We start from the raw sequence: 27623 nt of genomic DNA, 5'->3' as shown, positions 1-27623 counted from the left end.
ACTCATGGCCCACGAAGCCCAGAGTATTTTCTACATAGAAAAATTTTGCAACCATGATGCAGAACACAATCTCAGAGTTGCTTTCCTCATGAAGTTCTTTCTAATGAACAGACCAGGTCGGTTTAAGCTGTAGAATGAACATGTATTCATAATCGGTCAAATTCAATCAAAGATTTTTGCTAGGCAGGAGTATTCCCATCTACTCAGGAGGATGGGACCTGAGGATCACAGTTCAAGTGACACAAAAGTCCTTAAGACTCTTCTCTCCCATCAACTACCAAAAGCAGCCAGAAGTAAATCTGAAGCTCTCGTAGTAGAACACTAGTCTTAAGCACAAGAAACTCAGGCAACAGTTCCCAGACTCTGAGTTCAAACCCCAGGATCAGTCCCCTGCCCACCACACAATTTCTAACCCAATGCCCAAACAAAAAATGTCATGAGAGAAGGAAATACACCAGTTGCAATTAAAGTATGAAATGGACAATTCATCTCCATCTTGTCAAAAAGCATCCTAGGTTTTGGTCATTGTGGGATGTGTGAGCAATCTTTGGGATGTGTGGACTATTCCATCTAGTCCACTTCTAGGGAGAAAATAAAAATAAAAAAAATTTTAAACTAGCAGAAATTACAAATGTACTTCAGAAACTCTGTGGGCCTGGGATAGAGAGTAACTGTGAGCATTTTACTCAGCTTTATCTTCATCTTGAAGATTTCCCAGCCCACAGATAAATTATGTTACTACCACAGTTCTCACCAATAACAAACTGGCTCACTGTCCCCCCCATACTTTCATCTTTCTGGTTTTTACTTCTAAGGCTCTTTATAATCCCTCAAATGGAGTTCTGCTTGCCAACATAAGAGAGAGTGTATGCCAACATTGAATGTATTTTCCACCTTTTCTATGTAGAAAAATAGTACTATGGGTGAAGTTTTTCCATGATTACTTTTTACTCCATACAAAGCAACTCATGGCCAGCTTTGTCAAACATTTCATGTCTGTTCTTGTACAGCAATAAAAATAGAATAAACGGTCCATGTAACTGTTGTTTGGTAAAAATCTAACAAACGATTATTCTAAGCACACTATACCATTGTAGAGTCATTTTGGTGATTTCTTTTTTCTCCTTTTGCTGAGTGTCTGCTTGATCTAAGGACCAAAATCACAGTCTAGGGACAGGATTTCAAAGGACATGAATGTGATATTTCTCTTTGGCTGACTGACATCTCTAAAAATCTTCTGCCTGAAGCCCTTCCAGAAAAATAGAAAGTTATTTCTTTGTTCGTAAAAAAAAAGATAAAAAGAAAGAAGTCAAAGGGAAAACCTCTGTCTAGTGCAAAGGAAAGGCAGTTAAGTCAAAGTATTTCTACACTAAGAGAAAGAAGCTCTCTGAAAGTTATTTTTTGTTTTATTGTTTGTTTTGTATGCAGTACAGGCCTCACTATCCTTTCAATTTTTTTTGTTGTTCAAGGCTGATGCTTTACAACTTGAGCAATAGCTTCACTTCCAGTGTTTTGCTAGTTAATTAGAAATAAGACTCATGAAATTTCCTGCCCCTGTTGGCTTTGAACCTTATTCCTCAGATCTTAGCCTTCTGCTTAGCTAGGATTACAGGTGTGAGTCTGGCTTTCTCTCTGGATGTTTTAAGAGTTTCAACTCTACCTGTAATTCTAGCTACTTAGGAGGCTGAGATCTGAAGATCCAGTTTCAAAGCTAGTCTGGGCAGAAAAGTCCATGAGACTCTTATCTTCAATTAACTATCAAAAAGCCAGAAGTAGAGCTGTGCTCAAGTGGTAGAGTACTAGCCCTGAACAACAACAACACAAAATGCTGAGTGAGAATTGGAGGTCCTGAGATCAATCCCCAGTCCCAGCACAAAGAGTGGCAGGAGGGAGAGGAAAAGGTCATGGGATAGCTGAAATTTGCCTGTCAAATCAACATCAATGAGATGAGATGTTCCAATTCCCATAGAAAGAGCAGCAAATGCTGTGACCAGTCTGACAACAGAAAGTTGATCTTCACCAACAACGTCTGATAATAATATTTAGCACCTATGTGTAATGTTTTCACAGGTTTCTACATATAAAAATTAGTTTATGAGCAATTATTATCATATGCTGGGCAAGCACAGATTATTATTATCCTAATTTTACAGACTGAATAAATGAGAGTGGCAGAGAAGGTACCAGGGGAAAAATTAAAATTAATAAGTTCCTAGATCACAGGCTTTGAGCTGCAGGGACTTAAAAGAGCTTGCTTGTGTGTGTTAAAAGGCATGCTGTGAAGTGGCCCTTCTAAAATTGATCTTTCCTATTTGTGAGTGACCCCAGTGCTTGAATTCTGGTTCAAATAAAGGTTTGTTTTTATGATCATCATACCATCATGGATACTGTTGATTTGTGCAGCCTGAATTGTCTTATTTTTAATATAAGGATCCATGTAACCAGTGACTAAATCCCATTCTTTGTCATATTTCCACTTTGGGAAGGGTCAAATGATTCTAAGCTTTCAGAACCCCCGCCAAAATGTATTTTCAGCATTGCATATGGTACAGTACAATTGTACTGCTGTTCAATAGGATTCTTTGGAAGGCAGTATGAGTCTTTGAACTTAAGACCTTGATGCTCTATTACTTGAGCCATGACTCCTTTACTTTCTTTAGTTATTAACAGATAGGTCTCAATTTAATCCCAGGGCTAGCCTCAGACCAGAATCTTCTAATCTTTGCTTCCCATTTCACTGGAATTATAAGTATGAACTATGACACTCATTTTAATCATTAATTATTGAAAGTCTGTGGAGAGACATTCAGTTCTAGGTCCTGGAGACATAGCATGACCTGTATAACCACTACCTTTTACACTTTCAAGCATAAAGTCCCCTTAGCTACTTAGGAGGCTAAGATCTGAGGATGGTAGTTTGAAGCTAACCAGGGCAGAAAAGTCCCTATGAGATTCCAATGTCTAATTAACCACTCAACAAGCCAGCAATGGAGCTGTGGCTCAAAGTGCTGGCCTTGAGAGAAAGAGCTCAGAGACAGCATCAAAGCCCTCACTTTAACCCCACAACTGACAAAACAAAAAACAGAAAGAAAAAAAAAACATACTGAAGTCCTGATTGACTTTAGAAACAATACCTTTATATAGTTAGCTAAAGGAAGAAGGCCGGCCATTATATTAAAGTACTTTTGAATGTATTTATTTAAAATAGCATTGCATTGGTTTTATTCTGGCTCTTTTCCCTCCACACAAAGACTGGTTCAGGATACAGTATAACTGACAATAGTTAGGGAAACTGATACATGTTTTTTTGAAGTCTATTCTAAGGTAATCGTTGTGTATAAATTTTACAAGTAATGTATTTTCTCCTGTAGATGTAGCAACGACTTCTGTAATAAGATTGTAATAGGAATAGGTTAGTTGTCTTTTCAGTGGGGACCAATCTCCACTCTACTTTCACTTCTTATGATGGGAGGAGATAGTCCTCATTTTCTGTTAAGAATTGGGCTAATGACCTAAGGTGGGCTGGGACACATGCCTTAGATATTAACTGCGGCTATTAGGAAAATGATGCTCTTTGTGCTGGGGTTGATAAGTTAATAAGATGCAACCTCTAACTGGCAGGGCTATCTGTATAGCCATAAAGAAAAAACCTTCCTCACAAGGAAGCTAAAGCAGGGGAAAGATTCCTGATGTGTTTGTGTGAATGCCTGGATTCAGCCACACCTGAAGTACTTTTGAAACTCTTGGACTTTTCAGGAGGTAAAAATCCAACCTTCCTTCTTTCCTTCCTTCCCTCCCTCCCTCCTTCCCTCCCTTCCTTTCTTTTTTATTTCTACATGTCTGACTTCGAATGAAATTGAGCTCCAGGAACTGCAGGTGGGAAGATCCTAGTGTAATTCAATTCAATAATCTTTCATGTGAATAAGAAAGTGAACCCTACTCAATAGATATGATTTCAGATGACCATCTTCCTTTCTTCCATATTAGAAGAGCTTTATTTATAATGCACTTTTATTTCATTAAGATACAATTCCCAAGTCATAAAATCCACACTTTTTCAGTGCAGTTCAGTAAGTTTTAGAATATTTACAGTTATGTAACCATAAGCAGAGTTATTTTTAGGACATTTTTAGCACCTCCCAAAGCACCCCCTACTCACTGGCATTCTCCTCCTACAGTTTCTGGCAGGCACTAATTTAACTCCTGTCTCCATATATTTCATACACACACACACACACACACACACACACACACAATCAGACACTATGTAGCCTTTTGTCTGGGTTCTTTTATGAAGAACAATGGTTTCAATGTAAATTCATATTGTAATATGAATCAGTATTTCTTCTTATAACAAATGACGTTCTGTTGCATAGTATACATTTCATTTGCACTTTTATCAATTGACAGATATATAGATTGGTTAATGTTCAGGCTATTATGAATAATGTGGCTATGAATATTCATGTACAAATCTTTGAGTGGGCATGTGGGTACATACCGAAAAGTGAAATTGCTAGGTCACAGGGTCACTCAAGGTTTAGCTATCTGAGGAAGTGCCAAATTATTTTCCACAGTGGTTGTTCCATTTCACAACCCCATAACAGTGCTGGAGGGTTCCAATTTCTCCACATCCCTGCCAGCACTTTCATAGTCTGTCTTTCTGTCTTTAGCCACCAAGTGGGTATGAGGGTTACCTCCTGAGACCAGAACTGTCCTCTAATTTTCATAGAGCAAGCCACATGCTCTTATGGATGACCTCCCAAATTCTCCACCTTGCATTTAGGATTTACTGTGGAGATTAAAGGGGAAGCAATGGTATGGAGCTTCCAAGAAAGCTTCTCAAAGAAGACAAGGAGGTAGGGGGAAGATCTCCTGGCTTTTTCCTTCTTCCTTCATTTTTTCCCCACCTGGAATCAGTGGAGCCACATTCTTTAGCCCTTGGTCTAAAGATATCTGTATATTTTCTCAGTGCCTCTGTTAATCCCTTCAGAAATTTAGGTGATATCTCTTAATTTATAATAATTAACAGCCCCATGCATTGTTTGATTCCTTCAACTAAGCAACTAATCATACAATTTCCTGATTGCATATTAGTATTTCCTACTGTGGTCCATTATTTCCCATTTTTGGTTCATTATTAGGAACGGCAACATTTCCCACTGGTCTCATTTCATCAGTCTGAGCCAAAGCTGCTGTGTCTAAGGGTGTGGCTTCTCCCCAGTAGCCCAACCTGAGCACAAGTCAGCTCAAAAGGAGAAGCACGAATTCCCCAGGGTCCTCTGGAAAGCATCCATGGTTTTCGTTACCATCAGACATTTTTGCCATCACAAAAAGCTATATAGAGAGAATTTTAGACCATTTTTCTCCCATCCTGCTTGGAAAAAAAATCTAGCTGGTGAATAGTATTAAAATTAAAGTTCCCATTCACAGTACAAGATTCTCTATTATCTAATTTATATTGAGGCCATATTATATTGCAATAATAAATTAATTATTCTCCTTAAACCCTCTTTTTTAAAAGTCCTTGTTCTTTAAAATACACAGGAAATGGACTACACACACACACACACACACACACACACACACACACACACACACTGAATATTTTGAGGACTGTAAAGCCTGAAATCAAAATGTGCATATCAGACCTAATAGCTTAAAGAGATCGACTTCTGAAGGCAATAAGGATGAGATCTTCTCTGGAGTTGGTGAGAAGCTGGTTATTGCCACAAGCACAGAAAAAACCAAATGAATTATGACCTTTCCCTGATCTTCACACATCCATGCAGGAAATTCAGCCTGTCTCCAACTCCAGATTTCAAGGCCAAAATTAGGCAAACTTAGAGGATTTGGTTAAAACACATCTTGGGAAATCTAGGGGCAATAAAGTGGCTCTGATCTCCCCCCACTGAGCCAGTTAGAGTTTCAATCAATTAGCAAAAATTTCCTCATATTGGGGCTGGGAGTTTGGCCTAGTGGTTAAAGTGCTTGCCTAGCATGCATGAAGACCTGGGTTCGATTCCTCGGTACCACATACATAGATAAAAGCCGGAAGTGGTGCTGAGGCTCAAGTGGTAGAGCTCTAGTCTTGAAAAAGTCCAAGGACAGTGCTCAGGCCCTGAGCTCAAGCCCAGGACTGGCAAAAAAAAATTTTCCTCATATTTGTAAGAAGCATTTTGACAACTGTTCCTCTTCTTCTGTCCAATACCCTTGGTATCTCATGTTGGCCTTGATTTATACAGCTCTTTGGAAGTCTTTGATCTCTCAGGGTCAAATAGTACTGTCTCCTCTTCCTATGTGCTAGCTGAAGGCCTGAATGAATTTCCCAGTTCCCCGGGATCACTAACATTCACTACGTTACTACGTTAAGGGACAAGCAATCTGACTGAAATTATTCATACTTGTTTTTTGCATAACTTCTCTCACTCCCTTGACTCTCTGGTTGTGTTCAGTTTAGCAAGAGAAGATTCATATCTAAAAGTATAGTTTCATTTCACCTAACAGAGTATAAATATTAATCCTAAAGAAGTTAACAAAAAATCCAAAGATCCTTGTGTCTTTTTTTCCTCCAATACTGAACTCACAAATAATGTAATCTGTAAATGGAGGTGAAGATTGACACAAGGAAAAAGATGGGCAAAAGATGGGATATGATTATTGTAAGGTAAGGCCTTCCAAGTCTGCAGAGCAGAAAGCATACCATTCACAGTGGTTAAGAGAGTGTTCCAGGCACATGTCTAGTCATTAGTTACTCAGGAGATAGAGGTGGAAGGGTCTTGGCTCAAGTACAAGCAAAAGCATAAGAAATGAACTGACAGCAAAAAGGGTTAGGGAAAGGTATGTGTCTTGAATATTATAGTTTTTGCCTAGGAAGTGCAAGCTGTGAGTTCAATCCCTAATACTGCTCAAAAGAAGAAAAAAAAGTGAGGATTCTAGAATCCCCCAATCTACATTTCTGACTCAGATGACCTGACCTACATTTGTGACTCATATCATTTGTTAGACTTTTATCTGCAGAATAGGCTAACAACACCTCTACCCTTTAATGGACTACAGTGATTGTGGAGATAGCAAAGGTCAAATGCTGAGCACAGTGCTGGACAGATAGGATTCCTAGCCTCTTTTGATTACAGTGGCCCATGGAAAGGATGGGAAAACCAAAGCTTGCAATTACAGCAGTATTGTGGTTAATCTAGACATAGGCATTTCTATGAGGCTGAAGCTTTCTAGTGTTTAGTTAGAGAGTACAGAAGCAGATTATAAAAGGAAGAATGGATGGAGGCTTTAGAAATCTTCAAAGTGGCTCATATCTGTAATCCTACTTACTCAGAAGGCTGAGACCTGAGGATTATGGTTCAAAGCCAGCTCTGGCAGGAAAGTCTTGTCTCCAGTTGAAGAAGAAGAGGAAGAAGGAGGGGGAGGAGGAGGAGGGGGAGGAGGAGGAGGAGGGGGAGGAGGAGGAGAAGAAAAGGAGGAAGATGAAGAAAGAAAGAAACAACAACAAAGTAACAACCTAAAACGCTGACAGTCAAGCTTTGGCTGAAGTGATAGAGCACTACTAGCCTTGAGCAAAAAGCCCAGGGACAGTGCCCAAGCTCTGAATTCCAGCCCCAGGACTGGCCCCAAAGAAAAAATATTGCAAAGTTACCAATCTATATGAGAACAAAGAATTCATCATGCTTTTGAAATGATCTGTGTTAGCTCTCCAGAAGCTGATTTTTAAATCTATGATCTTAATCTATAGTAGAAAAATTGGATCTCTAAGTCTATGTTAGAAATACACCTGCCACAGCACCAGACCAAAGATTCCCTTTCCTGCTGTGTCTGTTTGCATTTGCCAGCCTGGTGCCTCCATTTTCCAATGCCACACCCTTTCCTCTGGGCTGCAGGTACTGGTGATTCTGTAACCGGTTGAGGTTATAGAATCCTACTCTCTGGGCTGCCAAGAGAGCCTGACTTTTAACAATAAGCAGAAGCTTCTCTAGAAAACTGTGGTTTTTCCATGTGGGGCAGGCTTTTTTTCCCTGGCAGACAGCAATGTCTGGCTGTCACACCAGGGGATGAAGGAGGCAAGAGCCTACTACATACTATATCTAGTGATCATCAACCCAAAATTTTGCTAAAGATCCTACTATACAGATGATAATCCACCCCTCTCCCCTGCCCCGATACAGGACTATTCAACTCATCAGGTTGCTAATGCCGAAATGGAGAAATGTTGCCTGTATGTCTTCTTTTTTCTTTATAGCCTTGGCTTCTGGTCACTCTCTTTGGAGTGAGATGCATGGTGCCCCAGCCCTGGCATTCTACATGGCTGATTCTGTTTGATTTGGTTTTGGCTGATCCCTGACAACTCTAGTCCTAAAATTATCAAATGAGAAGTGGCTCAGAAGTCTTTCCTTTTGTCTAAGAGGCTAGGGACAACAGGAGATAGCTTCCTTGGCCTCAGCAGGAGTGGTTCATCCACAATCTCCCAGTCTGTCACCCGGGGAGGAAGGAGGGACAAAGAGCTATGTAAAGGGACAGTTCTGAAGAGAAGTGTTCATCCTGAGTGAGCACTGATTTTTCATTGAAGATGGCTTACAAAGCATCTCCTGTTATTCCAAACCAGTTTGGTTTGAAGATTATCACCATGTTAACCTAAGCATCCTTTGTGAAACTGACAAGCCCACACACCTTCTCTGAAGGAATCTGTCTCTTATCCATTATCGGAGAACCCAGTAGAAACTCAATAAATACACTTTCTGGAGGATTCCCTGGCATGAGCTCATCAGAACAAAGGCCAATGAGAAATCCTACCAAAGCAATGCATAACTTGATTAAAGCAATTAAGAGAAAGCATCGCCAATAGACCAACAAATGCCACCAGCGCTGATGAAAGAAACTCTTGTCCAGTGATCTCAACCATGCACTGCCAAGGCTAGTGAGTGACAACTTTTCAAAGGTCAGTTCAGAACAAGTAATCTTTATGGACATCAAGGCAATTCTTTCACTCCAATGAAGCAGTTCAATAGTGAAGGTCATTGGTCTTTAGCAGGCACATCAAGGAGAGGAGTAAAACCAATTAGACAAAATGGATGCTGTAATCCTGCTTGCCAGGAGTTTCAACCCACAGCTTCTACACTCTGACTTGGCTGCCGAGAATCCAGCAGCAGATCCCAAATGAGGATTCCATAACTTGATTTCACTCTCACCAATGCTGACTTTGTGTTTCTTAGGAATGTCTAGAGCCTTGGGAGGGTTGACCAAATACATGGATGATGCTATGAACTTTCCACTTAAGTTGGAATCCTGAACGTATTCTTTCAAAGCTCCCAAGTGTTTGCTTGATGAATACAGAGCCTGGCTGATTGTACTGCTGGAGAAACAACCCTAGAGAAGTCTGGATTCGTGCATGGGCAGGATTTAAAACCCAGTGGTACTCAACCGATTGTGATGGGCCGGATGCCCAAAAAAACACAAGGGATGAGACGAGACTGTGTCCATACGGAAATCTGTGGAACATCGATGTACTGTACTACGGGATATCTCGCTTCTGTCCCCGCCCTCCACTACCCCCTTGCCTTTCTCTGAGCCCCCCTCCCCCCCAAAAAAAGACGGAATGAAACAACAGTATACCAAAAGCATAGTAAAAACCAAATAAGAAGAAATTGCACGCATCATGGGTGATGAGCTTGAATTCTGCACTAGAGTTTTTCAAAAGGAGCGAATCGTTTCTCACTGTGCACTTTACTGAGGGTTTTTTTTTTTAAGGGCTCGATTTAGAAGTGCCAGCCCAAAGCACGCCCCACTGTAAGTGCAGACTCTTCAGAGGTGTTAGATGTAATGGACAGAGCCAACACAAGCCAGGCCTCTCCCACTCGGACAGCTGGCGGGCAGCAGCTCTGGTTCCTGCAAAAATCGCCCCCTAAGACTCGCGCCCCGCGCGCCGGCTGAACTCCAGAGTCCCGGCTGAAGTTGGGGCTGGAGCGTGAGCGGCTTGGGTAACTTTCCCTGGGACGGAATAACTGAAGACCGTAAGTATTGTAATAGCGGCGCTCCCTCCTCCCTCCCGCCCCCCCCCCCTCCGCAACAATCCTCAGCCACCGAAGGGAGGGTAAACCAGAAAAGGGGTGGGGTGGGCTGCGGGATGATCTGTTTTAGAAGGGGCTCCCGGATTAACTCGGTTGGGAGAAAGTGACAGCTTCAGCTCCAGCTCAGTGAGACGATACTTTACGGGGCGTTTCGTCCCATTGTAGAGAAAAAGTCCAAGAGAAGGGAGAGAAAGTCCCTTGAAAGAGTTGTGGCGCTGGTGCCTGAAATACCAGCCCCCAAACCACCTCCTCTCCTCCGCCCCTCCGGGTCTCCCCGGCTTCCCAGCGTCCTCCCTTGCACAGCGGGGGAGACCTGGAGGCCGCCCGGGCAGGATGTGCGTGCGCTCGCGCTCCCTCACATACGGCCGGAGGAGTCCTGTTCCTCGGGCATTTTCCGAGGAAGTCTGGAGCAATTAGGCTCAGTCCGGAGAGAGCGAGCGAGCAGGCGGGCGGGCGGGCGAGCGGAGCAGCCGGCGTGTCTGGGCCGCCTCGCAGGGAGGGAGGAGGCGGCCGGCCTCCCGGAGGCGACCCCGGGCTCCGGCCGCCACCATGGGCTTCGAGCTGGACCGCTTCGATGGCGACGTGGACCCGGACTTGAAGTGCGCGCTGTGCCACAAGGTCCTGGAGGACCCCCTGACCACGCCGTGCGGCCACGTCTTCTGTGCCGGCTGCGTGCTGCCCTGGGTGGTGCAAGAAGGCAGCTGCCCCGCGCGCTGCCGCGGTCGCCTGTCGGCCAAGGAGCTCAACCACGTCCTGCCGCTCAAGCGCCTGATCCTCAAGCTGGATATTAAGTGCGCGCACGCGGCGCGCGGCTGCGGCCGGGTGGTCAAGCTGCAGGAGCTGCCCGAGCACTTGGAGCGTTGCGACTTCGCGCCCGCGCGCTGCCGCCACGCGGGCTGCGGCCAGGTGCTGCTGCGGCGCGACGTGGAGGCGCACATGCGCGACGCGTGCGACGCGCGGCCCGTGGGCCGCTGCCAGGAGGGCTGCGGGCTGCCGCTGACGCACGGCGAGCAGCGCTCGGGCGGCCACTGCTGCGCGCGGGCGCTGCGGGCGCACAACGGCGCGCTGCAGGCCCGCCTGGGCGCGCTGCACAAGGCGCTCAAGAAGGAGGCGCTGAGGGCCGGCAAGCGCGAGAAGGCGCTGGTGGCGCAGCTGGCCGCCGCGCAGCTCGAGCTGCAGATGACCGCGCTGCGCTACCAGAAGAAGTTCACCGAGTACAGCGCGCGCCTCGACTCGCTCAGCCGATGCGTGGCCGCGCCGTCGGGGGGCAAGGTAGGTGTTGGGGGGAGCTCTGCCCGTGGTGCTTCCCCCCCCAAACACCCTCCCAGCCCCAGCTCCGGGTCCCCAAACCGGTAACCTCAGGCCCAGAGGCCAAGGATGTCTGGATCCTCCTTCCCCCGAGCCTCCCTTCCCTGCCTCCCTCTTCTGTGGGTGCTTGTCCTCTGTATCCCCACGCGCAGGGTGGCAACACAAATAGAACCATGGGTGGGGCGAGGGGAGTAATCGGAACTCATTACCAGGTGTTGGTGAGGCAGAGGGTGAGTTGGGGGCGGCTGGGAATGTGGCTCAGAGTCAGGGACTTTGCCTAGCAGATCAGCTGATGGCGTGATCTTGGGGAAGTAGCTTGGTGGTCCTTCGGGTTGTGGCCCGTAAAACTCTGTCCCTATCTCCTCTGCCATTCTGGAAAGAAGAAAGGGAGCCCAGAGGCAGAGCCAACAGATACAGCAGGACTCCAGGACAGAGGCCCCTGGCTTGACTCAGAGGTGGGCTTTGGGGCTCAGTGCACTGGCTGACCTTGAGCAAGCTACATAACCCCTCTAAAGTTGTCAGCTATGGTCCCTAGGGGTGTCAGACAGTAAAACCAGCCAAACACCCCCTAAAGCATTAGAGGACTTCAGAAGAAATAAAAGGATCCCTGGCCCCCAAGAAGGGGAAAGTATTTATGGATTCTTTTGGAGTTAGAACTGTTTGTTTTCCAATTGTTTTTTTTTTTTTTGGTGGGGGGTGATTTATTTTTACAAACAGGCTGTGGTGACCTTGGAGTGTTATTGGTTCAAGGGTTCATTTCAATTGATTCAGTTTCTGCGAATATTTGTTTCCTTCAGAGGGAGAAGGAGCCCTGCTAGACAGAGAGTAAAGGCTCAAATGTAACCTGCAATTATTGTGAGGATCCTTTCCCCAGCCTGTCGCTTCCCTGTGAAGTCTTTGTAATTACAACAGCTCGGAATCTGCTGCAGATCCTGTGCTCAGCTCTTCCCAGTTTCTCTCTCTTCATCAAGCAAGGGAGGTGTTGATACTTCTCCTTGTGTAGAGGAAGAAACTAAAGTTTATCTAGGGGTAGTCTTGAGCTTGGTTGGGTCACATATGTGTCTGTCTCACTAGCCCAAGCCTTTAACAATATTATACTGCCTCTCATTATAGCCATAGACTGCCAGTTAGTCTGTATTTGGTAAGAGGAAGCCACTGTAAGAAGCACCCTGCTTGAATTATCTGTTTATTCCTTGGAGATGAGGAAACTCACTCAGGCAGATTATATAACCTGTCCAAACTCAGTGACTCAGGGAAAAGAGCTGGATTCAGATTCCACCTCAGATTGTAGGTAGATAAGTAGGTTCAGTTCCAACCCTGGAGTCAGGGTAAGTATTTGTTGTCTGGATGCTATCCAAAGCATCTCCTTGTTGTATATATCGGTGGTAGTCGTGGTGGTGGGGTGTCTGTCCTATGTACTGTAATTGTGTACTGCAGTGTAATAACCTCTATCTACAACATGTTAGCAGACATCTCTTCCAAATTTTATTCATCAAAACTGTTGTCCAGTTTTGTCCTCTGGGGGACAACATCATCCAAATTTGAGACTGGGTTCCCTAATTGCATGAGTCACGTTTTTCAACAGCTGGGTGCTTTTGCCTTCCCTGGGGAGGGGCCTGGGTCCTGCTGCCACTGGTTCCCCACTCCAGATGGCCTGGCAGAGATGGGAACATATTTGCCCCTAGGGGCCCCAGGGGCTTGTGTCTGCTCTGCTTCTTCCTCCCCTCCCCCAGTCTCCCTCCTCCATGCATGCACACCAGGCCTGCAAGTTTTCCAATCTTTTCCCTTCCTGGCCCCTGGCCTGTCTGTCAGCTGTAGCCTCAGCAGCTGGCCAGCTCTGGGAGAAGGGCAAATATTTACAGCTTTGCGGTTCACCCAGGACTGCACAGGCGCACAAAGGATTGGTGTGAGCCTGGAGTCACCCAAACAGAGGGCAGAGCTTGGTTTCCCATCAGGCGCCAGGTTTGGGATGGAGTAGTTCCCTAGACTCCCCTGTTTATGCTGTCATCTGGATTTCCTGCTTTGTTTTCCTAGTGATGCTTATTTATAAATAAGCCATTGACTCCCTTGGAGTTTATACATCATTCATTGTTGAACTAGTTTATTATTTCTTCTTGCCTTTCTGTTTTCTTTTGGGACGTTTGGGTAAATGGTCTCTTATATTGAAAAAATGTGATACTTTAGACAATTCTGTGGGTATTTTTGAAGCTCTTTTGGGTAATGAGGTAGAAAATAGAAAATCAAGGGCATCAGATTTTGGATTTTGAATGTATAGGAAAATTCCCTCTGGAGCTGGAAACTTGCTTGGAACTTTTCGTGAACCTCTGTGCCCATCTAGGGATAGCCAGGGTTGGCCTGGCTAGAAAGCTGCTCTAGATACCTTCTGTGTCTTCACACCCTAGCTAGCCTTGGCTTTAGGTCTTCCTGAAGCTTGCTCTCCTGGTCCTGAAGCTAACTCAGTCCTACCCTCTTCCTGCATCAGGCATGAAACCCCTCCCCCTGGAAGCTGTTTAAAACTTGACTATTTCACTGGGCCAACTTTCTGACCATTCTCAGTCCTGTTTCCTCTTTTTTGAGATGCCAAAGGATTTATATAGCCTCTTAGGGATAACATTTGTTTCATTTCTTGTTTCTAAGTCTTCAAATTTGCTTCTTTATCATAAGGGAAGTTGGTAAGAAGCATTCAGTAGATTTTCAGTACCAGATGCTAAGACCTGCTGCAAGTTACTTCAGTATTCTGTTTCTTGACAACTGTGGAAGGCTCAAGGTTTGACACTAGTGTACCTGAACAGACATTGTCTCCTCTCTGTAAAATGTGAGCTAGCCCAGTGCTGCTCAGACCTTCACAGGATCAGAAGCAGGGGAGAGCTTGTTAAAACCCACATTCCTGAGTCTCAACCCTGGAGATTCTGGTTCCTGTGAAGGCCCTGTAGAAGCAGGAAATTTTGCATTTCTAATCAGCTTCTTCATGAGAAGCTGCTAAGTTGGGTAGAGGTTCAGGCTCAAGGACAGACCTCTATACCAAATATGCTTTGGTCTTTTCTTAAACTTTAATTGATCATTGTTTTCATAGGGCTGGGGATTGAACTTGGAGCCCACCCTGAGCTACCATCCCCAGTCTTATTTGAAGGGCTCAGTGTTGAGGATTAAACTCAGTACCTTCCATATGCTAGATGAGTGCTGTGCCACTGAGCTACCAAAGTTTCCTTTGCTTTTGGGGAAAGGAAACAGTGTGGTAAAACTTCCTGTGGAATTGTTGAGAAACTTGAGAGCCCTATCTTTGTATCTTTTTTGTGTGTGTGCCAGTCCTGCGCTTGAACTCAGGGCCTGAGCACTGTCCTTGGACTTTCTCAAGACTAGAGCTCTATCATTTCAGCACCACTTCCGGCTTTTTTTCTATGTATGTGGTAACGAGGAATCGAACCCCGGTCTTCGTGGGTGCTAGGCAAGCACTCTACCACTCCCGGATCCTCCTTGTATCTTTTGTTCTTCCATCCCCTACTCCATTTCTGTGTCCAGTCTTGATTGCTAAATTCTAAAGATTGTCTCTCCTAAGTATATCTGGAGTCTCTTCATGTTCTCTGGCTCATTCACATGATCACCTTAGCCTAAACCCGGATTTCTTCCTCTCAGTGCAATTGCCTGGGTGATGCTTGGTTGTGTGTGGTGGTGATGGTAGTGAAGAGGAAAGATGGTTTTGTCTATCATAAGATTTCTAGACACCTGCCTAGTATCTATGTATTGTGGGAAGTAGCACCCTTCCAGACATAAAAATAAAAGACGTATGTATCACCAGATGTTGCAAAATTGAGAAGCAGACCTGATCTTGGTTTGAACTATCATCCCTTGCCTGGATGTCTCCTTTACATATGGTGCACCAGGAATAATTTATTAGAAATATGTTGATCTCACTCTCCCCCCCCTCCCCAAATCCCTTTCCTGGCTTATAGGATATGTTGGGCAGCCATCAGGTTGGCAGCCTCCACCTGCCTGTGCCCTTCTACCCTTCATTCTCTATCCCCTACATGCATATACCTTCCTGGCTTCCTACTACCTCTGGGCTTTTGTACTTCCCCTCTCCTCTACCTGGAATAACTTTTCCAAGCAGTCTTTACTAGTTAACTTGCAAATTTTCTGCCTCTTTCTTCCTGCCTCCATCCTGTCAGAGGTTACTCCCTAGTAGATAACCTTTCCATTTCAGCTCTAGGAAGTTTTCCTCTAGGAATCCAGGGTTCTCTGTCTTCACTACATCTGGTGTTCTCTAGCTCCATGGCACTATCACAGCTGTAAGTAAAGGACTGGAAGAATCTGCCATTCACAGCCATATCCCTGCGCCTGCAGCCATTGCTAAGTATCTTAAATTCCTTCTCTCTCTCTCTCTCTCTCTCTCTCTCTCTCTCTCTCTCTCTCTCTCTCTCTCTCTCTCTCTCTCCCTCCATCCCTCCCTCCCTCCCTCTCCCTCTCCCTCTCTCCCTCTCCCTCTCTCCCTCTCCCTCTCCCTCTCCCTCTCCCTCTCCCTCTCCCCCCTCTCTCTCTCCCTCTCTCTCCTTTCTCTCTCTCCCTCTCTCTCATTTCTCTCTCTCCCTCTCTCTCTGTGGTACCAATGCTGGGGCTTTGAACTTGAGTCTTTGTAATGTCCTTCGCATTTTTTACCCTAAGCTGGTGCTCTGTCACTTGAGTCATAGTTTTCTGCGGGTAATTGGAAATATACAGCTCATGGACTTTTCTGCCTAGGCTGAATTTGAATTGCAATCCTTGTCTCTCAGCTTTCTGAGTAGCTAGGATTATAGGTGTGAGCCACCAGCTCCTGGCTTAAGCTCTTGATATGTGTTTGTTTTGTGGATGTACTCAAGATTCAAAGGGCTGTCTTGTCACCCATCAAAACTTGTCATGTTGCTAACCAAGAGTAGGCTTGCATTACAGAAGAATAAGTTTTTCTGTGACCCCACCCCAGTTCACAAAATTGTTTCCAGGTTTTTGGGAGGCATCATTTTTCTTCCAGTTGGATCCACCCAGACCAAGTTATGGAAAGCCCCAAATCTCAGAAACTACTTTGTCTATTTCAGAACTGAAAATAAGTGAATCTAATAGACAGCTGTATCACAAGATATTCCAGATGTTGGGAGGCTTTGAAATGGATCTATCAGAATGTTTACCCTTCAGTGTATTCTGTTTCTGACAGCCTTCAGCAAAGTCATTCCATAGTGTAGCTAACCAAAGCCTCATTCAGCTAAGAGTTGCTGGCTGTCACTTGTATTCCATTCCAGCAACTAATAAAGCAAATTAGGAGTTGGTATACAGATATATTACCCTGCTAGATGGGATGAAGTAAGGCATAGCTGGAGGCTCAAATTGGGAATTACATAAGAGGTTCTTTCTGAATTCAAAAATGATACTCACCTCTCAAAATATTTCACAAGTAAGAGTCTATTTATAAGGTAATTATGCTTTGGACTGTAAACCAGAGAGCTTAAAAGGAAAGGAGGTAGGGTCCATCGAGTTCCTCTGCGTGCTGTATGCTGAGAGTGGCTGTTCTGTGTGTATTACGTATATGTAATACATCTTCGTTCAGTAGAGTTTTTTTCTCCTCCTTTCCTCCTTCCTTCTTTTCTTTCTCCTCTTTCTCACCTCATCTTCCTCTTTTTCGTCCTCCTCTTTTCTGCTCTACTTCTCTTTTTTTGAGTGGGGAGGTATTAGGATCAGTTTATATAATATTATAAATCAAGTTAAAGTTAGAAGTTTAGATTTCTGAGTGCTGAAATGGGATTTGAACACAGTATTCTCAACTCCAAGCTTATGGATTGTAGCCAAACTAAGCACAACATGTCGTATTTGAGTGGTGACCCCTCTGAAGCCTGTTGTGTTTGCTGAGTACCATGGGAACTGGAGAGGTGAATGGATTCTTCTGTTTCATCCTCAGAAAAGTGTCATGATACAGGTATTCTTTCCCCTTGGCCTAGACACTCCATACTGCAGACAAACACATAGACTTCAGAAGGCTAAATACCTCACCCAATGGGCTCTTGTGGGATATTTTAGTTTTCTCCTAGGCTTTGAATCCATGGTGACACAGCATGTTTGTCCTATGCCATAATTCCTATTTTCAAAGGTCCAGGATAGAAAACGCCTGTAATCCTAACTACTCAGTTGGCTAAGATCTGAGGCTAACAGTTCAAAACCAGATTGGACAGTAAAGTTGATGAGATTCTCCAGCTAACCAGCAAAAGGCTGGGATCAAAAAATGCTAAGAAATAGCACCTAGGACCTGAGTTCAAGCCCTAGTATATTCCCTCCCTCCTTCTCTCCTTCCCTCTCTTCCCTCTCCCTTTCTCTCTCCCCTCTCTCCCTACCCCTCCCCACCCACACCACACATTCACACACACACACACACACACAATTTAGACAAAACAAGTAAGAAGTAAAAGGGACATGGGATCCTGGATAGAAAAGTTTCAGTAATCCCCCCCCCCCCCCGCCCTGAGTCAGTTTAAGAGTGATTCATAGTAGGAACTGTGTGAAAGGCTCACAAGTGTATACATATTCCTTCCTTGCTCACGGTTTTATATCCTGAGTGCTGCACACAAGTGGATACTTAGGTGAAGGTGAGCCGCTTGGATGCAGAGGATCAGTTAGATCTGCCACTTATGCCATTGTGTTGCTCACCCAAGCTTTTGAGCGGTGGGTTAGTAATGGTGTCTTAATAAGTCAGTTCCAATAAGACGGGGCAGCAGTATAACATAATGATTACTCTTGTAAAGAAAATAACTAACAGATGGATCTGAGCAGTCATCTTTCTCACCCGTTCCATATGTATAATTATAGGGGACTCAAAGGACAGAGACACCGTGTCACCTTTGCGAGAACAGGACCTACTGCAGCCCCACCCCCACCAAGGTGAAGGGACATGTACAGAGATGTGCCCTCAGTCTAGTTGTTCGCATGAAAAATATGTTCACTGGGGTTTCTGGGAGCCCCATGTGTTTGTTACATGGGAACCAAGAGGGGGACAGAGGTTCACCAGGTCATAATTTGGAACTGGATGCAGGGTGCTCTGAACTCAAGTAGTGTGGTACAGTAGAACCCAGTTACTGGAATCACTGATGGAGGAATTATGGTATCCTTCGTCCCCATTGTTAAAGGACTCTGGGGGAATCTCTCATCCTCCTCTCTTCACTTTCTTGGCCTCATCTGTAACATGGGGTAGTAAAATGCCTGCTAATTGGGTTGCTATTAACATGAAACGAGGTGACAAATATTATTTCCTAGCAAGAGTTATCAAGCACTTACTGGGCCACCTGGAGGGTCTTAGCACTTTGGCAAATAACTTGTCAAGGAAACATTAGAAATTTGAAGGGATTGTTATAGAGAGGAAAGGAGATTTTTACTCTGAGATGCATGGCTTCATGATGAGCCTCATGTTGCCCGTGAATCCCTTGTTCTCTGTGTTGGTATTCTCTGAAGCATTTTTCAGTGGTGGAGAATGTATGATAAAGGAAAACTTGTTTTCAAAGCCCTCAAATTGTTTAACTATAGCAAAAATGAGGTTATTTCTATTGGTTTGTTTTGAATTGGAAAGTAGTAAAATCATCTTCTTTCTTATAGATCATTTTCCACAAATATCTTGCTTAATATATATAGATATATACATATATATACATATATACATATATATATATATATATAATTCTGCATATGTTACGGCTCTGGCAGCAGAGCTCTTTCTTTTTCTTTGACTTGTTTCCTCAGGCCCTGAATCTCTTCTTTCTCTCTTGCTGCTTTGCTATCTACTTTGGTGATAGATACATCCTGCCAATCCTTCCATTGACTGTCATGTCCAATTCCAGCTTCTTTTCTTTTCTTTTTCCAGTCCTGGGCCTTGAACTCAGGACCTGAGCACTGTCCTTGGGCTTTCTCAAGGCTAGAACTCTACCACTTGAGCTACAGCACCACTTCTGGCTGTTTTCTATGTATGTGGTACCAAAGAATCGAACCCAGGTCTTCATGCATGCTAGGCAAATGCTCTATCACTAGGCCAAACTCCCAGCCCCCAGCTTATTTTCAACCATCTTTTCCATGACTTCCTTCAGTGTTAGGTTCAAACAGTCTCCGTCTCCCCTTCTGTTCTTCCTCAAAGAATCCTTTCTTTAGAATTGGAGTTTGAATTACAGAGAGGGCTTAGTCTATACTGCTTCATTAAAAATTACAAAGTTTGAACTACAAAGAAGACAAAAGTATCTGAGTGTGGGGAGTGAAGACATCCCAGCTCTTTAGTACAGAGTTGCTGGCAGCTGGGCTTGGTCCCCTGATCCCCACCCCTACCCTCCAGCCCCCTGATCTGCACATTTTTGCCTGGAGACAGCTAAATACACAGTGCTTTCATGTCACCAGTGTGCAACACAGAGCTGTTTCCCAGCTGTGTGAGGCTCTAGGAGCTTTGCATAACTGAGCAGAGAGGAGTCTTGTCACCCCAGACATACAGCACACACAGTGTAGTGGTCAGATGATTCCATTTTCCTAAACCTTCTGGGGCAGCTTTCCAGTGTAGACAGTTCTCTGCTATATGCCTACCCTGGCAATGAGCGGGAAACATGGAAGGGGTGTGTGTGTGCGTTTGTGCATGCATGTGTACATGGGCATGCGTGCATGCTATTTTGGTTTTGCAAAAAAGGAGTTTTAGAAAATCTTCAGTCTTCAGTGACAGTGGCGTGCATGGATCCAGAGCCACCACACTGATGAGGCAATGGATGGCAGGCGTCCAAGCTTCTGAGGTGGGATTTTTTTTGGAGCAAAAGGAATGGTGACAGAGTTAATACTGAAAGGAAAGGGGACTTGCTTGGCCCCTGGAAGACAGTGTACATTCTTAGACACTTAAAAAATTTTTAAAGCACCCTTTGCAAAATGTCTTTTAGACAAAGTCGAGTCAGGTGTTGTTTAAACACAGGGATACTTCTGAGAAATGAGTCCTTAGGTGTTTGTCACAATGCCAAGCGAGTGTGTTGACACTGTTGGGATGCTGGTGACAGATCTAGGCAATATCACCATGTGGGATCATGTATATATGAAGCTCACCCTAGAGTGAAAAGCCCCTGGGTGAAATGTCCTTAGGCAACACACGAGTGTATATTTGGCGTGCGGCTTTTCACGGTGGCATTTTCCTCCCATCCTCACACTCTTGAACAGCTAGACATTGAGTTGCAGGGGAGGCAGATTATGTGTGCCATAATGATCAGTGATGAATAACAGCAAGGTTATATTTTTCAAGATTGCCCCTGTGATCCATCCGTCAGCCTCTACTTCTACCCTGGCTTGCTGTCTTGGGTTTATGATGTTGTTGAGGTCAGGTTGCCAGAGAAGGAGGATAACAGGGCTATGACACATTCGGGACTGTGTCTTATATGTGATACTTTCTTGCTCTGTTCTGAACCAATATCTGTTCCCCAACTCCTTTGTTTCTGGCTCTTCGCCTTCCAGACCCAAATGTGTCACATGTCTGTTATCCTCCTACGCTGACAACCCACTTGCTCATTGTCACCTATCTCCCTTGCCTGTGCCCTACTAAGAGGCAGGAGAGCTTCGGCCCTTATCTTCCTCATCATGACCTCTCCCACCTAGTATGAAATTTGTCTATCTACAACTTATAGCAGGTATCTCCTAGAATTTGGAACTCTTTTCTCCAGCCTTGCAAAAAGAAAAAAAAAGTGGGACTAGTAACTAGTCATTCAAGAACTCCTGCCAAAATCATCCCAAGTTCTGCATCATATAGGCTTCCCTTTGCACTCCCAAGAGGTGATGATAACTGAAAGGAAAATATATCTGCTCACAGACATGGAAGAATATTGTCTTTAAATTATTCTTGACACAATGGAAAAATTACCAAACTCAACTGGCTTGAAAGATGGCAGCTTAGAAGCTGGAGGATTTTAATTCCATTCCCAATTCTGGTGTGCTTTGCTTCTTGAAACTTACTTGGCTACTGTTATGAAGTTTAAAGGCTGGTATTAGTGTGAATAGCAAATGGTGGTATATTGTGACTAAGACTTGAGAATGCCTGATTCTCAGAGGAAAATGTTAAATTAATGAACAGTGCCATGTATATTGTATACTTATAATTTAATCTTGGGCTATATGTTACTTATTTATCTTCCTTCTGTGAAGGTTTGATGCTCAGAGTCAGTTACCCTCTCATGATGTTTTGTATGGCTGTAGACCGTGGCAACATGTAAATAGGTACAGCAAGTTTTTATGATTAAGGAATCAAATTTATTGAATTTTATTATTGAAACTTGAAACTTAACATGTATGAATAAAAAACCAATAAAGTTCAAGCCCAGGATTGGTTGAAAAAAAAGAAAAAAGTAAAGAATGTATATTAAACCTTATTTAATTCCAGATCCTAGCTCTTCTAAGCTTTTTAGAGTACCTAGGTTAAAGATGAAGAATCCTTTATTACCTGAACATGCAAGAGCATAATTTCTGGGGTAAGAGATCATGCTGGCCTCAGTACTGACCTGTGTCTCTCCAAACATTTGTGTATTGATGGTGTTGTGAGCCCTTATTATTGACTAATGTACAGAGCAGCTTATGGTGTTATGTGTCATCTATGGTCACAGTGACACTGAGATGTTAGTTTAAAACTGTCACTTGATTATATGTATAAGAAAACCAGTCTCAAGCCCAAGATCTTGACGTTCTTAACTCTCACATTCTCATTAGTCCATAATCAGCTTTGAGATATTGTGTAGTATGATCACTATGCTCATATAAGTTATATGAATCAGTGTGTTTATCTGAACTCTAATTATAAAGCTTTTACTGTAGTCCTTCCTTTCAAGATCCATCCTTTGAGGGCAGAAAGGTTTCGGCTAGGGTGCACATATTTATTATTGTTGTCGGAAGCTCATGGGCCTCCATGTGTTCCCAGCCTAGTGTTGGGTACTCTAGCGTTCCCACTTTGCCAGGCTGATCTTGAGGAAGCGTATGGTTTTCAATGAGCCGCAGCTTTTCCAGTTGTAGAGTGCTGACACAATACCTGATTCAAGAGGAAGAGGTGTTAATCAGTTGTCATGAAGTGAGACCCTTTCCCCTTTTATTTTTGGTTTTTTTGATAGTACTGGAGACTAAACTTGATGTGTTCTCTACTTGTTTTCATGATGGTATTCTATAACTTGAACCAGGTCTCCAGCCTGGCTTTTTGCTGGTTATTCTGGTGACTTTGGTAGACTACTCTTTCCATGCTGGTTTTGATCCACAACCCTCTTGGCTCTCCAACTCCTGAGGAGCTAAGAGTCCTAAGTGTGAACCATCAGCTCCCAGCTTCCCTTTTACATTCCTTGTTTAACTCTATCAGGTTATGGAAAAATTTTCAGTGCATGTTATGATAAACTACCCAAGCACACCAGTATTGTTTTTGGTTTTTTTTGTTTGTTGTAATGAAAGGTGCCACTGTTGACATAATATGAGTAGTTGCCAATACAGCATTCGTGCAAGGCTTTGCTCTCATACTGATCATACATTTCTTTATTCCCTAGAATACAGTTAAGAACCATTTCAATTCCCCCTATCCTGAAGCATTTTGAGTCCAGAGCAAGTTAAATGGTTGTTCACAGTTTAATAAAATATCGGCCAGGAGTTTGGCCTAGTGGTAAGAGTGCTTGCCTAGCATTCATGAAGACCGGGGTTCGACTCCTTGGTACCACATACATAGGAAAAAAAAGCTGGTAGTGGTACTGTGACTCAAGTAGCAGAGTGCTAACCTTGAGAAAAACCTAAGGACAGTGCTCAGACCCTGAGTTCAAGCTTTATTACTAGACAAAAAAAATCTATTAATATTTCTTCTTAAAAGTATCTGACTTTGTTACCTGGTATATTATATTATATATATGTATTTGATTATTTGAAATAGGAAAGGGAATGGGGGAAAACAGGATGATTGGGAGGGAGTGTGTGTGGGGGAAATGAGGACAAAAACATGAGAAGGGGTATCAGTGTGCAAGAAGAAATGCATCTATATCTGGTGAATATAACTGTAACCCCTCAATATATTACAATAAAATAAATAAATAAATAAAAAAGAAGTGAAGGGACTGAGGGAGAGCAGGAATGCTAGAAAAAGAGTATTCAATGGAGTATATGATAGAAAAAAAAAAGTTAAAGCAGTTAAGCTTACTGCCGGTGGAGAAGGGAATAGAAAGGCAAAACCAGAATCAAGCTTATGGTGAAACAGAGTATGACCTGTGATAATTGGATAGAGACATGAAATAGTTCAGACTAAACTTTTCTCTCATTTCTTCCAGGATCCTGCATACTGATTTACTATAATGAGTTAGCCTTCAAATAGACAACGGCCCTCTAAAGCCAGTGTCCCCCCCTGGGCAATAGACTAATTCAGGATGCTACAAGTTTGGCTATAGAATGTACTCTAGCCATTGTCTTATTTGTCCTCTGGGGGACATTCTCATGGACATGGCTAGACTAAGTAACTTAGAGCCCATCAGATCGTATCTCTCAGAGAGAAAAGTCAAAGAGAACAGCTTGGAATTCTATTTTGACATTGGCCTCCTGGGGAAGCCCTCCTTTCCAGTGCATTCTGTTCTAGAACTTCAGCAGTTAGGGTCTGAGACAGTTCTAGCCTGCATGGAATTTTCTTTCTTCTGTATTCTGCACTGCAAGAGGACAGCATGGAAAGGGTAATTAATGTCTGGAATTAGAGAAAATGGATATAGACCAGGACAATAGCATTCTACTAACTTTTTTTCCCCTTTCCTTTGTGCCAGTCCTAGGCTTGAATTCAGGGCATTAGCACACTGTCTTTGAGCTTTTTCAGTTATAAGTAATGTCCTACCATTTGAGCCACAGCTCTACTTCCATCTTTCTAGTGGTTAATTAGAGATAAGAATCTCATGGACTTTCCTGCCTAGATGGCCTTTGAATCATCATCCTTAGATCTTAGCCTCTTGAGTAGCTAGGGCTACAGGCATGAACCACCAGCTCCTGCCTTCTATTATCTTTTTGATGTGGCAGCTTTTCAGTGTTTTACTTGTATCCAGAAGATACAAGTGTTCTTTTATCTGATTCAATAGATTAGTAAATGAAATAAAATACTTCTGTTCAATTTAATTTCTGATACATAGCAAGGACCCAGTAATTGGTTGCCATTAGTATTGTAATATATCAACATTCTTTTCTTTCTTTCCCTCCCTTTCTTTCCCTCTTCCTCCCTCTCTCCCTTCATTATTTCTTAAGTAGTTATCACCCAGTAGACTTAATTTGTGATCATTTCGACAGTACATTCTTTTCCGCACATCATTTGAGGTTGTCAGACTAAAGCCATCTGCCTTGAATTAGTGTGTAACTGCACAGTTTCTATCACTGATTAGTTATGAAAGCCAGGCATGTAAGATATGTAAGATAACTTGCTCCAGTTCCCATGTTATTTCTAACTTTTTCACCCCTGTGAAAGAGCAAGAAAAGAAAAGAACTTAGTAAACTTTTCAATATCCCGTGCAGAAACATATAAACTATTTTAATTTGAGAATTATCCTGTTATCAAAATCCTCAAGTTTATTCTTTGTATTCTAACTCAACACTGCCTTTAGAACCAGACTAGAACTACCCAGATTGGTAGCCTTGGTTGATATCTTTGGGGGATCTTATTTAATGGATATTTTGCTAATCACCAATGAGATAGGCTGTCAATAACAAGGCTCTACTGGTTCTCATTAGATACAGTGGTAGAGACTAGCTTCTATTTTGTATTAAAATTCTGCATTTTATATATCAATGATCCTTCAGAAATAAATGTATTGTTCTGATAGGACAGTCTGTTCTTTAGAAAGGAAATGTCATTTTCTAATAATGAGTTGTAATTTTGTCTTTAAAGAGTTTTCATAATAAATGTTTGGGTTCATATGAAAAATTCAGTGCAGAATGCTCTTCTGACATAATTTTGGCCGTGTATGGAAACAGAGTCAGACATGGACAACCATAGTTGTGTCTGGAGCAAGGCTCTAGGAAACCTAGGGGGTGCTGCAGGCACTGGAATGATTTTCTTTGCCAGTGTGATAGGCTCAGAATGTCACGTTCATGCCATCTACCTGGTAGAAGACAAAAAATGTTTGGTGAGCAATTAGTAAATACTGGAACAAAATCTTCGTTGAAATAAGTTGCCAGCATTGTTTTTAAGACAGTTTATTATGAAGCATTTCATCATTTCAAAAATGCATGTGTATAATGCATTGGATAGTACATTCTCGGGCCAGGAGCATAGCCTAGTGGTAGAGTTCTCCCGTCACATACACAAAGCCTTGGGTTTGATTCCTCAGTACCATAGACACAGAAAAAGCTGGAAGTGGTGCTGTGGCTCAAGTGGAAGAATGGTAGCCTTAAGGAAAAATTGTCCAAATACAGTGCTCAGGCCCTGAATTCAAGCCCCATGACTAGCAAAATAATAATAATAATAATAATAATAATGCATTGAATAATACATTCTTAATAATGCATTATAATGTCATGTTCAAACAGAAACGAGGCAAATGCCAGTCTACAGTCAGTCCACAAGACGTTTTTGCATTTCATTCATATACTTGGAATCATTTCAGAGTTTTACTAGTGAGCTTGATGTTTATATGAAAGGATATTTTAAAAATTATCTTTATTTTTGCAAAGGGGTTTCATTGTTGTGAGTCAGACTATGAGTGCAATGCATCTTGGTCCATGTCATCCTTTCCATCATTCTCTCTGATCTTTCCCAATCCCATCTACACCCTCAAGTTAGGTGGGTCCATTTGTGAGAGGATAGTAAAGGACTTTATGCATAAGGTCAAGTCTATTTTTATTCCTCTGTGTGTTACTTGAGAGCATGGGTTGAGGCTCTGGCATCTCTGTCTCTCTGGACTGTAGAACGCCATGCTTCTGTGACCTGTGTGACCTACCTGCTTGTTTGATATGAAAGTTTTCATGCTGACCAGGTTTCCACACAGTGCTCTGTGTCAAGCTGCTGCTCCATACTGCATATGAATTGGAGAGTAATGACTTTGTGAAGATGCTGCTCCCCCTTCCAGTCCATTCAGGACTGTCTCCCTCCATGTTTGCCTCTGAAGTTTCCTGCACTGTCCATTCCACTCCTTGCCCCACTTTCCTCCAAGTCTCCCAAACACAGATGACTATTGATGGGCCATGTGTATGCTCACACTTCCGAGAGGATTGCCATTTGACCTTGGTGTGACATGACATGAATGCTGCCATTGAAAATAGTTGAAAAGTCAGCAAAAAGTAGCTGTCTGGAGAGCCAGTGTCCAATGGGCTGGTTGAAAGAGAGTTGTCTTGGCAGACCAAAGAGTCATTGATAGAAAATGTTCATGAGACGTGTCTGGACTCCTCCAGACATTCTTGTGTGGTCATCTCAGGGTTAGACAGTATCTACACATGTTTTGTAACCTCTGAAACACAGGACGGAATTTCAGATTGGGTTCTAAAAGTTTAAACACTTCTCACAAGATAAAAGATTTATTAAACAACTAGCGCCACAGTCCCCAAGTCCACTTCAGCTTGAAAATTTCTATCAGTCATTTTCCTGTCTTTAATGAAACACTTGAACTCATTTGTCCTTTGCAGGGTGAAGAAACCAAAAGTCTAACTCTTGTCCTGCATCGGGATTCTGGCTCCCTGGGATTCAATATTATTGGTGGCCGGCCATGTGTGGTATGTTCATTGCTAAAATGTGTTTAAGGACTGCGGGCTGGAGATCTTGATTCTTTTTCCTCACAACCAGATGGGAGGACTGAGGAGAGGGGAGACTATGTTCTGCTTGGTGTGGTACTCTGTGCTGGGGTCCAGTCTTGAGGATTGTTGAATCCCACACAAGGAGAAGTCTTGGGAAGGGTCCAGAGAAGCTGAGTTTTGAAGGATGATTACAAGTTTTCTAGATCAGAAGACAGTATGCATGTATATATGTGCCTATACATAGTCAGGTAATATATGTATTTATAAGTGTATATATTGAGTAGGCATAAGTAAAAATCAGTGTATTTAGCTAGCTATAAAATATTTACATTTATATATTTATTTACTGTCAAATTGATATCTTAGGTATCTTGTTTTAAGAATGACATGCAAAGGGGAAAACTTTTTTTCATATATTTTTGTTGTAATTAATAGAAGGGTTACATTATATTCAACAGATAGAAGGTGCATTACTTCATGAAGGTGCATTACTTGATACCCTTTTTCATGTCTTGCTCC

At 43.1% G+C, this 27623-nt stretch overlaps 1 protein-coding gene across 2 annotated transcripts in view; it reads left to right on the top strand.

Annotated features, from left to right (window-relative positions):
• Nucleotides 1–10625: 10625 nt before the first annotated feature.
• Pdzrn3 (PDZ domain containing ring finger 3) overlaps nucleotides 10626–27623 on the top strand; it is a 199684-nt gene continuing 182686 nt past the window's right edge. Inside the window, exons 1-2 of one of the 2 annotated variants that reach the window (XM_090324104.1) lie at nucleotides 10626–11348; nucleotides 26997–27083. In XM_090324104.1, the coding sequence (XP_090180230.1) occupies nucleotides 10626–11348; nucleotides 26997–27083 (810 nt within the window). Of the gene's footprint in view, nucleotides 11349–24033; nucleotides 24071–26996; nucleotides 27084–27623 lie in introns of those variants that run through there. The other variant, XM_090324113.1, reaches the window with a different exon arrangement.

This window comes from Megascapheus bottae, chromosome 2 (genome assembly GCF_031878675.1).
Source record: "Megascapheus bottae isolate mThoBot1 chromosome 2, mThoBot2.hap1, whole genome shotgun sequence".
Classification (NCBI taxonomy): domain Eukaryota; kingdom Metazoa; phylum Chordata; class Mammalia; order Rodentia; family Geomyidae; genus Megascapheus; species Megascapheus bottae.
The sequence above is the reverse complement of the archived record's forward strand: the minus strand, read 5'-3'. Positions and strand labels throughout refer to the sequence as shown.